This window comes from Hypanus sabinus, chromosome 21 (genome assembly GCF_030144855.1).
Source record: "Hypanus sabinus isolate sHypSab1 chromosome 21, sHypSab1.hap1, whole genome shotgun sequence".
In the NCBI taxonomy this organism is placed as follows: domain Eukaryota; kingdom Metazoa; phylum Chordata; class Chondrichthyes; order Myliobatiformes; family Dasyatidae; genus Hypanus; species Hypanus sabinus.
Genome location: NC_082726.1, coordinates 56220505 through 56236668, shown reverse-complemented (window position 1 = coordinate 56236668; position 16164 = coordinate 56220505). Strand labels below are relative to the sequence as shown.

The following is a 16164-nucleotide window of genomic DNA, read 5'->3' as shown; positions in this document are numbered from 1 at the left end:
ATAAATAAATAGATAGATAGATGATACTGAGGACACCAGTTATAAAGTTCTTGGAATGGAATCTGCAGGTTGTGAAATCATTTCAGGGTTGTGAAGTTACACCAATTCAGGAGCCTGGTGGTTGAAGGGTAATAACTGTACCTGAATCTTGTGGTGTGAGACTTAATTCCTGTACCTCTTGCCTGATGGAAGTCATGAGAAGAGAGCATGGCCTGGATGGTGTTTTATTCTGGTAGCACTCCTTGTAAATGTGCTCAGTCTTTGCCATGTGATGGACTGGCACCGCATTGGCAAAGAGGCCACGGCATGCTGGTCTGGAAATATAGGTTGCAGTACAAAGTCCTTTTCTATGTTTGGAAGTAATCAGAATTGGGGAGGGGAGGTGATGGACTGGGCAGCATCCACCACTTGCTGTAGGATTATCCATTTCTGGGCATTGGTGTTTCCACACCAGGCCATGATGCTCCCACAGTGCATCTGTAGAAGTTTGTCAAAGTTGTTGGTAACATGTCGAGTCTACATAAAGGCTGCTACAGGATTAGTAATGCGTCAGATTTACTGGAAGCAGGACCAAACAAACACATGTCGACGTATGAGCAGCTGTATAAAGATCAAGAAATTAATTCTTCTGGTTATTAATAGTTCACTTAAGGAAACCTTTGCTTCGACAGGGGATTGATCCCAGTAAATTATTATCCTCACAGGGACCATTTAACATTCAAGGTCAAATTACAAGGTTGAGATTGTTTCTGCTGCAGGTGTCAGACTACCTTTTAATTAGACTCTCATTCGCAGAAGCCGACAGCCACCCCCATAACAATGCATCAAAACAGACATCAGGGCAACCTCATCTCCCTCAATTGTTTAAAACACTCTTTAATAAGGTGGTACTCATTCTCTCTGCTTGATTGGTACAAGAGTCATAGTTCTTTTGGAACGCAAACCCATTCTGAGAGTCACGTTGTCCTCACATATTCTCTCTGCAGTGCGTATGTTTCCTGCATGAAAACAGGGCAAGACAATCTAGAGGCCATCATATTCATAAGACATAGGAGCAGAGTTAAGCCATTCAACCCATCGATCCTGCACCATTGTTCCATCATGCTGACTTAATATCTCTTGCAACCCCGTTCTCCTGCTTTCTCCCCATAACCTTTCGCGCCCTTACTAATCAACACCCTATCAACTTCCGCTTTAACTGTACCCAAAGACTTTGCCTCCATAGCCGTTTGTGGCAATGAATTCCATAGATTCACCGCCATCTGGCTAAAAAAAAAAATTCTCAGCATCTCTATTCCAAAGGGGCATCCCTCTACTCTGAGGCTGTGCTCTTTGGTGCTAGACTCTCCCACTAAAGCAAATAGCTACTCCACAACCACTCTATCTTGGCCTTTCAATATACAGTCCAATAAGTTTTAATGAGTTCTCTCCTCATTCTTCTTGAACTCCAGCGAGTACAGGCCCAGAGCTATCAAACTTCCCTCACACATTAACCCCACACTCTTGTTACAGTTCTCCCTGCTCCCACCCTCACAAGGGTTAAAACAGAAGCCAGGTTCTTTTATTCAACCAGAGATGTTCCAAACCTTTACTTTAATTATATTGAAATACCGTTCAGATTTGAACCTTTCCTCTATGTGATTGGAGAGGGGGTTCTTAGAATCTCACTGGAGACAGTTCAAACTATTGGGAAAAGCCACAAATACCAAGCTAATAATAAGGCACATGCAGAGATCAGGGAGTATATTGAGCAGCAAAAGTTTTTCTCCCCTTATCAGTTTACCATACTATTTCTTCTTGCAGAGGGTGGAATGGTAGCGTAGTGGTTAGCACAACACTTTACTGTAAAGAAGACCCAGGTCCAATTCCCGCCTCTGCCTGGAAGGAGTTTGCATGTTCTCCCTGTGACCACTCGGGTTTCCTCCAGGACCTTCAGTTTTCTCCCACAGCCCAAAGACGTAATGGTTGGTAGGTTAATTATTTTTGTAGACTCAGATTAAATTGGGCAATTGATGGGCAGCGTTGCTCAAAAGGCTGGAAGGGCCAACACCGTGCTGTATGTCAATAAATAAATAAATTCTCGCTGCTGTCACAGAGAGACTCCTCACATCAGACATTACTGTCTGGTTTGGTGCAGCATCCTCTCACATTGTACAAAAATTACAGTGATCTGTCTGGACTGCAGCAAAGGTCACTGGCTGTACTCCACCATCACTGCAGGACTTGTACCTGACCAAGACGAAGAAACAGGCAGAAAAATCATTGTGGACATTACCCACCCTGCAAACTGCCTTTTACAGAAGTTCCCTTCTGGAAAGCTGTCAGCAGAAATGGTGGATGTGGGTTTGATTTCAACATTTAGGAGAAATTTGGATAGGTACATGGATGGGAGGGGTATGAAAGGCTATGGTTTGGGTGCAGATTGATGGGACTACACAGAATAATAGTTCAGCACAGACTGGATGGTCCAAAGTGCTGTAGTTTTCTATGGCTCTATGACTCTAAAGCACAATAGGGCTATTCGCCAAACTTCTCGCCATCTTAAATGTGTCTTCTCTCAGGGCATTAATCTGATCAACCATTCTAGTTTGCCCTCCCGTTGCCCTCTACCTATAACCTCATGACTCAGTACTGAATGTGCACTGTAAACCAATGTAAATTGTAAACACAAGCTGGTATTTATGTATTTTTACATATTTTATTCCATATCGGTACGGCTAACTTTATTTGGTATAATTGTTAAACATTGTTTTTGATGCATGTAGCTCCAATACACCACAGCAATTTCCTAATACATGCTGATCTATATGGTGAAAAAGGGTGTTCCTTGATATTAAGTGTGCTGACTAACCAAGAGGACAAGCTCCACTCATGACTAGAGCAGGTTAGGATCCTTTAGAGAGCTTCTGCTTCTTCATAAAATACTATCTGATTACTTCATGAAATCACAAATTCTCACAACTGGAATGTAATGTTCTGAAGTTTCAGTTAATAAAGGTGTCTGTTAGAAGCACCTTGAGCTCACCCTACTTTCCAGCCAGACCAAGCCCACAGAGATGGATATCACCGAGACTCTCTCTCACCACACTAAGTAAAATCTTATGATCACATCTCTTCACCCTGGAAAGGACTGTTAGGCAATTGCAATGCGTCAGATCGCAAGGCACTGCAACGGATAGTGAGGACCGCTGAAAACATCAGCGTTCTCTGTCTCACCCCCCTCCCCATTCGGGACATCTATCAGAAGTGTTGCATTAGTAATGCCTCCCACCTTCCCCGCATCCTGCAGACAGGCAGAAGGTATCACAGTATAAGAACCAGAACTGTTCAGCTGGGCAACAGCTTCTTCCCCCAGGCTGTTAAACTCATTAACACCCTGCTGCCACCCAGCACACGTGTACACTCTGTCTGAATATCTTGCCAATCCCAGCACCCGTCCCACTTCCCAACTTACAGACACACTCTCATCCTGCACTGGTCCCTCTTCATCGTTTATTGCTGCTGTTTCACACATTTATACGACTGCTTGTTTTATTATAACAGTGCCAGAAACATCATACAGTCTTATGGCAACCTGTCAATCTTTAGGCCTTGTCACTCAGGGACATGTGACAGAATGTGCTGGATCGTAACTATATGTATTGAGTGTGACTGTATGCACTGTGTTTTGCACCTCGGCCCCGGAGGAATGGCGTTTTGTTTAGCAGTATACAGGTGTATGGTGGAATAACAATAAAGTTGAACTCAAACTTGATACTAAATATTCAGAGTGAATCCTTTTTAAACTAATATTCTAAATTGACCTTTTGCATCTCACTTCTTGTGAGTTCTCCATTAACTGTTTACATTGAGTTAATTCAAACTGCACCTGCTGTGATTGCACTGGGAATAACCCACAAACCAATTAAGTGCATCATTAGGCCTAATTTTTTTATCTCTTCATTCAGTTACTGACTCATGATTTCTTTCTCTCTCGTGGCATTAACTTCAGCTTAATTATGACTTTATTACCTTTGAGTTTTCAGATTACATTTCTTGGTGGATCGAAAAGATATTGCAATTAATATCACAATATATTTTGCATCTGATAATTTTGGAACTATTTACTATTCTAAATATAACAATGATAAAGTATTTAATGTCCTTTTCAACATGAGGATGTCCCAAAACACTTGTACCAAATAAGATTCCAGATATAGAAACGTAGTAATGTCATCGGGGCAGGGAATGTTTGCTGACTGTTGAAATAATTGCTAGCCAGGACATATATATTTAAAAATTAATCCACACTGAAGAATTAAGGGGTTTTTTTTAAGTTATAATATTCACAAAAGCTTCCTGGTTACAACACATAAGGATAAAAGTTCACTTTATCATTCATGTCAGTAGAACTATGTAATCGTGCATAATGTTTTTCCTTTGTAATCAAGATAATATCGACAATGAGTCATATCAGTATCATGTTTGCATGAAATTCATTGCTTTACATTCTGCATAGAACAATGCAGCACAAGAACAGTCCGTCCGACTGACAATGTTGTGTCAAACCAGCTAAAGGGCAAATCAAAAACACTAAACACTACTTGCACAATGTTCATATCTCTCCACTTTCTTTACAATCATGTGCCTGTCCAAATGTCTCTTAAAAGCCTCCAATGTATTTACCTCTACCGTCATACCAGGCAGCGCATTCCAGGCATCCACCACTCTCTGAGTAAAGAACTTTTCCCTGCACATTTGCCTTGAGCCTACCCACTCTCGCCTTCAATGCATGCCCTCTGGTACTAGACAGTTCAACCCTGGGAAACAGATACATTCTGTCCACTCACTCTATGCCTCTTATAAACCTCTACCAGGTCTCCCCTCAGCCTTGACTGCTCGAGAGAAAACAACCCAAGTTTATCCAGCCTCTTATGATAGCTCATGCCCTCTGAACCAGGCAGCATCCCGGTGATCCTCGTCTGTACCCTCTCCAAAGTCTTCATATCCTTCCTATAGTGGGGGTGGGCAGCAAAAGAATGCTTACCCATTTTAATTAATTCTTTGTTCAATTAGATAACAGAGGAATTCTTCTGCTTCAAATTGCAAGACATCTGACTACAAATGATTGTGAAGGTGACTGAGAGAATCACTGGGTCTTCTTTTCCATGCAGTTGAGATATTTACCAGGAGCGCTGTGTACACAGGGCCCTTAGCATTGTCAATGATCCCTCTCATCCACCAAAACAATCTGTTTGACCCCCTGCCATCAGGCAGGAGGTACTAAAGCATTAGGACAAGAACCATTAGAGTGGGAAACAGTTTCTTCTCCCTGGCCATGAGATTATTGAGCTCCCTGCCACAACCTAGGGCTCACCACGTATGAAGAACCAGTAACATTATAGTGCTTACTTTTTAATTTGTGTTGTAAATGCACCTTATTATTTGTTAATTTATTTGTCCTGCCGAAGGGTCTCAGCCTGAAACGTCGACTATATTTTTTTTCCATTGATGCTGCCTGGCCTGCTGAGTTCCTCCAACATTTTGTGTGTGTGTTGCATTTGCAGATTTTCTCTTGTTTGTGTTATTACTTTGTGTGTTGTGTGTGAGTTATATGCACTGCGTTATGCACCTTGGTCTGGAGGAATGCTGTTTCTTTTGGTGATATACATTTATGCAGTTGAAAGGCAATAAACTTGACCTTCAACTTGAAGTTGAATTTGATCTCTGTTAACGTAATGAAAACAGAAAGTGAAAAATTCTCAGCAGCTCAGGCAGCATCTGGGTAAAAAATCTTCAGACTGAAGAAGCAGCCTCCAAATTCATAGAGTAACGCACACACGATACTGGAGGAACTCAGCAGGCCAGGCAACATCTATGGAGAAGAATAAACAGTCAGCGTTTTAGGCCAGGACCCTTCATCAGGATTCCTTTCAAAGTTTAAAGCAAATTTATTATTAAGCTGTATGTATATCACCACATACTATCCTGAGATTAATTTTTCTTGCGGGCGTACCAATAGATGCAATGAAACACAATAGAATCAATGAAGAACTTCACACAAATAAAGACAAACAACCAATGTGCAAACGACAGCAAATTGTGCAAAAACAAAAAAAAATCAATAAATATAAATAATATTGAGAACAGGAGTTGTAGAGACCTTGAAAGTAAATCCATAGGTACTGCAATCATTTCAGTGCTGGGGTGAGGGAAGCCTGATTCAAGAGCTCTAACTCTGGTTTGGGAGCCAGAAAGTTGAAGGGGAAAACTTTTCCTCAAGCTGGTCCTGTGGGGTCCAGGGTTCCAGCACCTCCTTCCTGATGACACCAGTGAGAAGAGAGCATGGGCTGGATGGTGGGGGGTCCTTTTTCATCAATATGCCCTGATCAGGCAAGTGTTTCCAACACATTCAGCTTTTATTTCAGATTTCCACCATTTTGATTTTCAAGCATTTTTTTTGAATCTTCATTTACAATTTTCAGTTTTGCAAAGACAAAACACATTGAAGACGTGCAAAACAATACAAAGGAGATGGAGCAGAGACAAATCAAATCAAATCAAAAACAAAAAACAAAAAGATGCCAGACAATTTACAAGATTACATATATAGACTTTCAAAAAAAGTTGGCACAATAGCGGTATCACGAAAGCAATGTAAAATAAAATGAATAAAGGAATCCGGTAAGGCACTACACCCACTCGTGAGATGAGACAGGTCAAGGTCACCATGTATGTAAGGTAACATGACACTGATCCAAGAAAGGTCCCCATATTCTCTCAAATATATTCTGTGTATTGGGTTTGTGCAGACATAGTCTTTCCATTTGTATAATAGATAACATCTCCCTGAGCCAGTGTGCAAAGGAAGGTGGAGTAGTCAACTTCCAGGTCAGAAGAGTAAGTTTCTTAGCCACCACCATTCCTAGATGCAGAGCAATCTGCACGTCGTGCGGCAACTCAAGAGTCACTGCCGAACATTCAAAGATGGCGAGGTCGTGATTGGGCTGAATGTCTCTAGAATAGGCTTTTGAGAGCCACTCAACAATTGCAGTCCAAAAGTTGTATAATGTAGCTCAAAGCCAGAAAAGGTGTGCTAGTGATCCCTCAGCAGAGCGGCGCCTGTCGCAATCAGGAGACACAGATGGGAAGCTGCGATTCAGTTTTGTTTTTGATTAATACAATCTATGCATCACCTTGTACTGGATTAACCTGTAGTGTGAATCAATAGAACAACAGTGAACCCGGGACATTGCCTCCTCCCAAAGTCCCGCTGATATCTCTGAGTTCAAGTCTCTAGCCCAGGCTTCCCTAGGAAAATCTGTAAAAACCAAAGGAGTAAAGCAATTCACAAATTTCGATATGAACTGTTCGGAGTCTGGAGGGAGCAAGAGGTTTTCAAGAAAGGGATGGGTGGTGAAAATAGGCTCGAAGTATGGGCACTTGGAGATAGTGAAAAAATGTGAATTTGGAAGGTTAAACTTGGTGCTTAATTGTGTGAATGATGCAAATTGGACATCGATGTACAGATCTAAGAAAGTTTTGATACCCCTCTCTCTCCAGACTGCAAACACCCTATCTAATTGTCCAGGCTTAAATGAGTGATTTTGACAAATGGGAGCATGTGTGGAAATACTGGGAATTTGGTGAGCCACTTTTATCTGGTTTAATATTCATAAAGAATTCTTTAAGGTAAAGTTTTGTTGGATTGGCTTGGCTGTTGAGGCATAAGTGGAAAGCAGAAGAGCAGGAAGTGAGGAATATTTAACAGCAGAGGCTTCCAGCTGTAGCCATGAAGGTTTTTCTTCGGTCTCAGCACCTCCACGTTTCCAGTGTGTAAGAGCCCTGGAGTTCGCTGCCCAATAGTCATGTTTGAAAACTGGCAGACCAAGACCGCCCTTCTTAAGAGGTTTGTGTAGGTGAGCCTTAGATATCCTGTGTGATTTATAGCCCCACACAAAGGGCAATATGATAGAGTCAAGTTTCTTAAAAAAGGATGCATTTAAGTATATAGGCAGGTTTTGAAAAAGATATAGAAACCCGGGTAGGGTCACCATTTTGATCGCATTTACCCGTCCAGTCATGGATAAGGGCAGCAACCTCCAGGACTCGATATTTGTTCTGAGTTTTTCTAAGGATCCTGTAAGTTAAATTTGAAAAGAGGCTTTGGGTTCTTAGTCAGTTTAATCCCAGAACAGGTGAAACAGTCCTTCTCTACTCTAAAAGGCAATTTTTTCAGGAAGTCTTCAGTAAATTGATCCACAAAGGGCATGAATTCACTCTTTCCCCAATTTATGGTATAGCCAGAAACGCTCCCAAAGGAATTTATATATTCTAGTAGGATGGGAATAGACACCGCTGGGTTGGCTAGACAAATGAGATCGTCCACGTACAGGGTCACACGGGTCTCAATATTGCCCAACTTAATACCTTTAATGTGTGGGTGGCCCCTAATGCCAATCGCCAGGGGCTCCAGCGCTATGTTAAACAGCAGGAGGGACAATGGGTCCCCTTGGCGAACACCACATTGCAGGGAGAACGGATCGGATTTATCCCCATTTGTGAAAATGGAGGATTTTGGATTGGTATATAATACTTTACCCCATTCTATAAAAGTGTCGCTGAATCCGAACTTCTTGAGTGTTGCAATTAGATAGGGCCACTCTATCATATCGAATGCCTTGTGGGCATCTATGGACAGTATAGCAGCTCTATCATCTTTCCCATAATCGGCATACAAGATATTGAGAATCTTGTGGATTTTACAAAAGGAGCACCTGCATGGGATATGTCCCGTTTGGTCCGGGTGAATGATATTTACTATATGCTTTCCAGGCTGATTCGCTAACGCTTTTGTAATTATTTTCAAATCATAATTTAGTAGTGCAATGGGCCTATAGCTTCCAGGGTCCATTTCATCTTTATCTTTTTTTAATAAGACACAAATATTTGCTTCACTGAGAGAGGGTGGGAGCCTCTTGTTTTTAAAGGTATCCTGAACCATTCTCAGCAAAGTCGGTGTAAGGACATCTCGGAAGGCTTTGTAGAAATCTAGCCTGAACCCGTCAGGTCCAGCTGCCTTCCCAGTGGGAAATGCTTTGATGGCATCCTGTAACTCAGATAGCGAAAAACCCAAATCCAAATTCTCCCTGAAAGCTGCATCTAATTGTGGGAAGTAAAGCGGATCAAAAAAACTTATCAAAATCTTCCTGTGCAGCTGTTGATTTGGAGGTGTAAATTTCTGAATAGAGCTCACTAAATCATTTGTTAATATCTTTTAAGTCCATAAGCATCGGGCCAGACTTGGATTTTATTTTGTAAATGGCTCATTTTGCTTGTTCTCCTTTTAACAGCCTTGCCAATAACTTCTGTGGTTTGTCACCAAACTCAAAATCTCACTGTTTAAGTTTAAGTAGAATGTTGCCAATTTGTTCCCCTAGAATGGAGTTGTATTTGGATTTTAATTTCAGAATGTTATTATAATCAGATTGGAGCAAAGAGATTTTGTAAGCCTGTTCAGCCGCTGGTAAATCTTTCTCAATCACTTCCAATCTACTTTGTTCAAGCATTTTAACAAGTTAGTTTTTCAACTATCATACACCTCACCATATTTTCTTGAAATTTTCTTCTTCAGGCCTTGAGGCTGAATTATAATTGAATGGTAAAATTATATCTTTTGATTTAGAACATAAAACACAGAATGGTAATCCACAACACCACCGGTTTTGTTATCATCTGCAAACTTACTAATCCACACACCTACATTTTCCCCCAAATCACTTATATACATCATAAATAGCAGAGGTCCCATTACAGATCCCTGCAGAGCATCACTAATCACAGACCTCTAGCTAGAATAATTCACTTCAACCACTACCATCTGTCTTCTATGGGCAAGCCTGTTCTGAATCCAAATGGCTAATTCACCATGGATTCCATGCATCTTAATTTTCTGGATGAGTCTCCCATGAGAGAGACCTTGCCAAGTGCCTTACTAAAATTCATGTAGAGAACATCCACAGCTCCACCTTCATCACCTTGTCAAAAAATTCAATCCAGTTAGTAAGACACTACTTGGCCCACACAGAGCCATGCTGGCTCTCCTTACATAGGTCATAGTTTTCCAAAAGCTCAACAATTCTTTCCAGTAGCTTCCCTACCACTGAGGTGAGACTCATCAGTCTCTACTTTCCAAGATTATCTTTGATTCCCTCCTTGAATCATGGAGCAACCTTAGCTACTCAGTAGTCTTCTGGGACCTCGCCTGTGGCTAGAGAGGACAGGAAGATATTGGTCAAGGCCCAAGCAATCTCTTCTCCTCATCTCAATAACATGGGATATATCCCATCAGATCCACCTTAATTCTCTTTAAGAGACCCAACACTACCTCTCCCTTTACCTTGAAATGCCCTAGCATATCAATGCACTTGGCACTAATCTCCCTATCCTTCATGTCCTTCACCTTGGTAAATTCTGATGTAAAGTACTCATCAAGGACTTCACCCACATCCTCCGCATTCAAGCATATGCACCCTTTATCCTTAAGTAGTCCTACCCTCTTCCTAGCTATCCTCTTGATCTTGATGTGTGCATGGATGCCTTGGGATTTTCTTTAATCCGAACCAAAGTCCTTTGCCAAAGGCTTCCCTGACTTTCCTAGTTCCCTTCTTCAGTTCTTTTCTAGCTTCTTTATTATCCTCAAGAGCTCTCTTTGATTTGAACTTCTGAGGCTTTACACACTTTTCTTTTATCTTCTTTACTAAATTCATCACCTGTAGACATCTAAGGTATGATTCACAAGATGGAATTGGATAAACTCGTTTCAAAGAAACCGATTTTAAAAACATAATGATTCAAAATACAGAAAATAAGCAAATTTCCAGGGTAAATAAATTATCTAACTCAAAATTGGAGTTTATTGGCACAGTTTTTCATTGAATCTTGTATGCAGAAGTGCAATGAAAAACTCACTTGCAGCAGCATCACAGGTACATAGCACCAAATAGCAGCATTCATAAATTATGCACAGTTTTTTAACAAGAAAATCACAGTTAGAACAAAAATAAAACCAAGTCCACTTTAGTGCAAAGTAGATCATAGTGAGGTGGTGATTAGGGCTGTGTAGTTTGGTTCAAGAACTAAATGGTTGATTTGGCATCAGTGTTCTGCACAAGCATTGTATTGTATACAAGTAAAGATGAAATATTAGCTTTATTTGTTAAATGTACATTGAAACAGTGGAGTAAGGGGAATTACAGAGGCATGAGAGAGGAGCTGGCCAAAGCTGATTGGCAGGGAACACCCGCAAGGATGATGGCAGAACAGCAATGGCTAGAGTCTCTGAGGGTAAGTCTGAAGGTGTAAGATAGACACATCCAAAGATGAAGAAGTATTGTAAAGGGATGTAACCATGGCTGACAATAGAAATCAAAGACAGCATAAAAGTGAAAGAGAAGACATAAAAAAGCAGAAGTTAGTGGGTAGTTTTTTACAAACCAACAGAAGGCAACATAAAAAAAACTTAAGGACACAAACAATGAAATATAAATGTAAGCCAGAGAATTCATAGAGAATATCAAAAGTTTTTCAGATATACAAAGAGCAAAACAGAAGTGACTATGGATATGGGACTGCTGGGAAATGATGCTGGAGAGGTACTAATGGGAAACAAAGAAATGGCAGACAAACTTAGTAAGTATTTTGTGTCAGTCTTTCCTATGGAAGACACTAGCATATGCCAGAAATTTGCGAGCTTCAGGGGACAGAAGTGAACGTCATTGCTACTACTAAGGTGAAGGTGATGAGGAATTTGAAAAGTATGAAGGTAGGTAAGTCACCTGGACAAGATGGACTATACCCAAGGGCTCTGAAAGGGGTGTCTGAGGAGATTGTGGAGGCACTAATAATGATCTTTCAAGAGTCACTAGATTCTGGAATAGTTCCAGAGGACTGGAAAATTGCAAATGTACTCCACTCTTTAAGAAGGGAAGGAGGCAGAAGAAAAGAATTTATAGGCCCATTATACTGATTTCAGTGGTTGGGAAGATGGTGGAGTCCATTATTAAGGATGAGGTTTTGGGATAGTTGGAGGCCTGTGATAAAGTAGGCCAAAGTCAACATGGTTTCCTTTAGGGGAAATCTTGCCTGATAAATCTGTTGGGATGTTTTAAGGAAATAACAGGCAGAATAGACAAAGGAGAGTCAGTGGAAGATGTTTACTTGGATTTTCCAAAACGGCTTTTGACAAGGTGCCACACATGAGACTGTTTCCCAAGATAAGAGATGATAGGAAAGAAGACTGATTGACTGGGAAGAGTCAAAGAGTGGGAATAAAAGGGCCTTTCTCTGGTTGGCTTCCAGTAACTAGAGGTGTTCCACGGTGGTCGGTGCTGGGACAACTTCTTTTCACATTAATGTCAATGATTTGGATGAGAGAATTGGTGGCTTTGTGGCACTCCACCTACCTTGATAGGCAGAGGGACAGGTGGTGAAGAGGAAGCAGGGAGACTGCAGAAGGACCTAGACAAATTGGGAGAATGGGTAAAAGAAGTGACAGGTGGAATATAGTGTTGGTCATGCACTTTGGTAGAAGGAATAAAGATATATAGTGACAGCATTCATCTGTGGCTGTGCTGCGCAATATAAGGAACAGCTGCAGGTTTGTCCTTGCAGAAACATGGCTCCAGAACAACCATTATCCATCAGTCTACAGGCCATGGCCTTCAGCGACTTTGGCTATATTATTACTTCTTTTAGTAACTGTATGTTTTTCTACAATCATAATTATATGTGCCGTGTGTGACTGTTGGCTCTGTGTTTTGCACCTTGGCCTTGGCTGTTTCCTTTTGCTGTATTCATATGTATGGTTGATTGACAATTAAACTTTAATTTGAGAAAATTCAACAATCAGTGGTGCAAAAAGACTTGGGAGTCCTTGTGCAGGATTACTTGAAGTTTAACCTGCAGGTTAAGTCAGTGGTAAGGAAAGCAAATGCAATGTTAGCATTCATTTTAAGAGAACTAGAATATAACAGCCAAGATATAATGCTGAGCCTTTATAAGACATTGCTCAAACCACACCTGGAGCATTGTCAGCAGTTTTGGGCATCTTATCTAAGAAACTATGTACTGGCATTGGAGAGGGTCCAGAGGAGGTTCATGAGAATTATTCTGGGAATGAAAGAGTTAATGTCTGAGGAGTGTTTGATGACTTTGGGCCTGTATTCACTGGAGTTTAGAAGAATGATGGGATATTTCAATGAAACCTATTGAAAGGCCTAGATAGAGTAGATGTGGAGAGGGTATTTCCTAGAGTGGGTGAGTCCAGGACCAGAGGGCAGCTCAGATAGAAGGATGCCCGTTTAGAACAGAGATGAGGAGGAATTTCTTTAGCCAGGGGTGGCGAATCTGTGGAAATCTTTACCACAGACGGCTGTGGAGGCCAAGTAATTCAATATATTTTAAGCGGAGGTTGATAGAGATTCATGATCAGTCATGGCGTCAAAAATTACAGGGAGAAGGCAGGAAAATAGTATTACGAGGGATAATAAATCAGCCATGATGGAATGGCAGAGAAGACTCAATAGAACAGATGGCCTAATTCTGCTCCTATATCTATAGACTTATGGTCTTAAAAATAGAAAGTCTACCTTTGGGAGCTTGTACTTGTCACGTAAGTGTGTCCTCATTGTTGCACGCTCTGCCTTTTTCTGAGCAAAACTGGCATCACGCTCCATCCTGTAATCAAATATATAATCAGTGACGCTTGACACCTACATTCAGCAGGCCCAGCACTGTAAAATGTGCAAGGAAGATCTTCTATAAGAAGTCACATTGTGCCTTGGATAGAAAACAGATCTATGTGCATCCCAAGTACTCTGGTTGATTAAATCCATTTATAGTGCAGATACAAGGGGCTTGGATCAATAGCTCCGGTTCCCAATTAATATCTTTTATTCTTCAACTAAATCCATCAATTTATCTCTCTATTCTTTTCTCCCTCTTGTGTTCATCTTGAATCCTATTAAATGCATCAATGGATTTTGCTTCAGCTACTCCCTCTGGTAACCACGATTTGTAGGTAAAGTTATTACTTCACGGATTATTCCTGCCGGTTAACTGTTGGCTAACTATTACTTGGATTGCACTACCTGTATGTATAATCTATATTTTCATTTATATTTATTATTTTATTGTTATGAGCAGAGAGACAACATCTGCCGGAAGTAAATTCCTTGTATGTGCACAGGTACTTGGCGATTAAAGTCTGATTCTGATTCTGATAAAGATATTTCCCTCAAATTTATGTTTATTTAAGTTTATTGTTCCCACCAATGGAGTCATTTGCTCTTGGGCTACTCTGTTTGAACCACCTCATTATTTAAAAAATCCGAATCAAATTTGTTTTTTTTTATTTTAAGGAAAAGACCATTAAGAGCTTCAACATTTCTTTCAGGTATTTCAGCTGGCATTTGTCTATTTCTCATTCCAATCCTTAAGTAAGAGGATTATAGGTAAATTTATTCATCAGCTTTTCACTGATGAATCAAGATACTTATAACCTTCTTCCTTAAAACCCAATGGGTTTCAGGGAATAATTCCTCATGTCGGAAATTAGTGCTGTCAGCAATTCGTACAGCAATTTACCTGGGAACAAATATCCAAATACCTTGGGGACAAATGGAAATCCAACTGAATAGAGATGGAACATTGTCAACTTTCATTCATACCTGATTGATAAAGCACTCCAAATCTTCTGGTGAAAAATCTTTGCAATTTCTAAGTGAGGCTTCATTCCCTCTCCTGTTTTTAAATATGACCTTGTAATATTTCTTATTCATATGACTAATAGAACAATGAGTAACTGTTTTAAACATAATAAACCTTATTTGATATATCACCAAAACTGTCCTTTAGCTGAGATATTGAAAAGGCAACATAGTTTACATTGGCTGGACTGAAAACAGAAAATTTTGGAAGCACTCGGCAGATCAAGCTGACCGTGAACGAGAAGCTAAATGTTGCAGGTGAAAGGGATGAACTTTCAACCTCAAACATTAACCCTGTTTTGCTTCCCGTAGATGTGTCTTTACAGCATTTCAGGAAGTCTGAAGTGGCTTCAGGTGCCATTTCAGACCTAGTGTATGACAATTTTTTATTTTCATCTAAACTTCTTCTGCTCTGACTCCTGTGAAATCCCATTACAGGAAGAAAGTGGAAGCTTTGGAGAGGCTGCAAAAGATCTTCACCAGGATGCTACTTGGAGGAGGGAGTATGAGCTGAAAGGACAAGCTGGGGAAACTTGGATTGTTTTCTCTGAAGTGCTGGGGCAAAGTGGAGACCTGAAAGAGGTTCATAAATGTAATAAGAGGTATCGCTCAGGTGTTATTGATGTGGATGCTGTGACATGTCTAGTGTGATAGTGTAGTGGGTAGTACTTGTTATTCTCACTCTCAGCTTCCACCGCTGGCTAGCAGTCTCACAAATAGGAGAGCTGAATGTGAAAAGTCTCTCCCTGTCAGTATATAGCCTCTCCAACGCAAGCCTCATGTAGCACCTCCTCGCTGGTGACACATGGAAAAATGAACTCCTTTCAGACTCGGGCTAAAATACAGAGGACAGGGAGGAAGTCTGGTCCCTGCACACGTAGCACACAGGTCAACCGACGTGTGGATACACCCTGGTGCTCGTGAACAAGATCCCCAGCTATGGGTAAGTAGCTGCACTGCCTTGTGGGCAGCCTCAGGAGAGAAGAAGGCTACGGGAGTACATCCAGACAGCAAATCCAGAGTGGAGCCCCTAAGGCGACTAGACATCATTGAACATCCTTCCGGTAGCTCCTGCAGCCAAGCTGGTGCAAAACATATTGCTTCATAAGCTTTCCTTTGGATTACACTGATGAGCCAAGAGGACGATCTGGACAACTGGGCATCTCAGGATCTCCATACCTTCCACCCAGACTTGTGATGATCATCATCTTTAACCAATGTCCTTTGAGACAGACGGATGCCAACCATAACTAGGGTAGTTAGTGCTTTCCCAGGGATGAAATGTCAAATACTAGAGGACATGGATTTAGAATGAGTGGGGGAAAGTTAAAGGAGATGTGCAGAGTAAGGTTTCTGCACAATAATAGGCACCTGGAGCTTGCTGCTGTGGACAATGGTAGAAGCAGATGTGATGGTA

General features: G+C 41.0%; 1 protein-coding gene across 1 annotated transcript in view; it reads right to left on the bottom strand.

Annotated features, from left to right (window-relative positions):
* Window positions 1-16164, bottom strand: part of LOC132379255 (complexin-3-like) — a 28498-nt gene that overhangs the window by 3820 nt on the left and 8514 nt on the right. The window contains exon 2 of the mRNA XM_059946957.1: window positions 13629-13716. Within this exon, the coding sequence (XP_059802940.1) occupies window positions 13629-13716 (88 nt within the window). The remainder of the gene's footprint in view (window positions 1-13628; window positions 13717-16164) is intronic.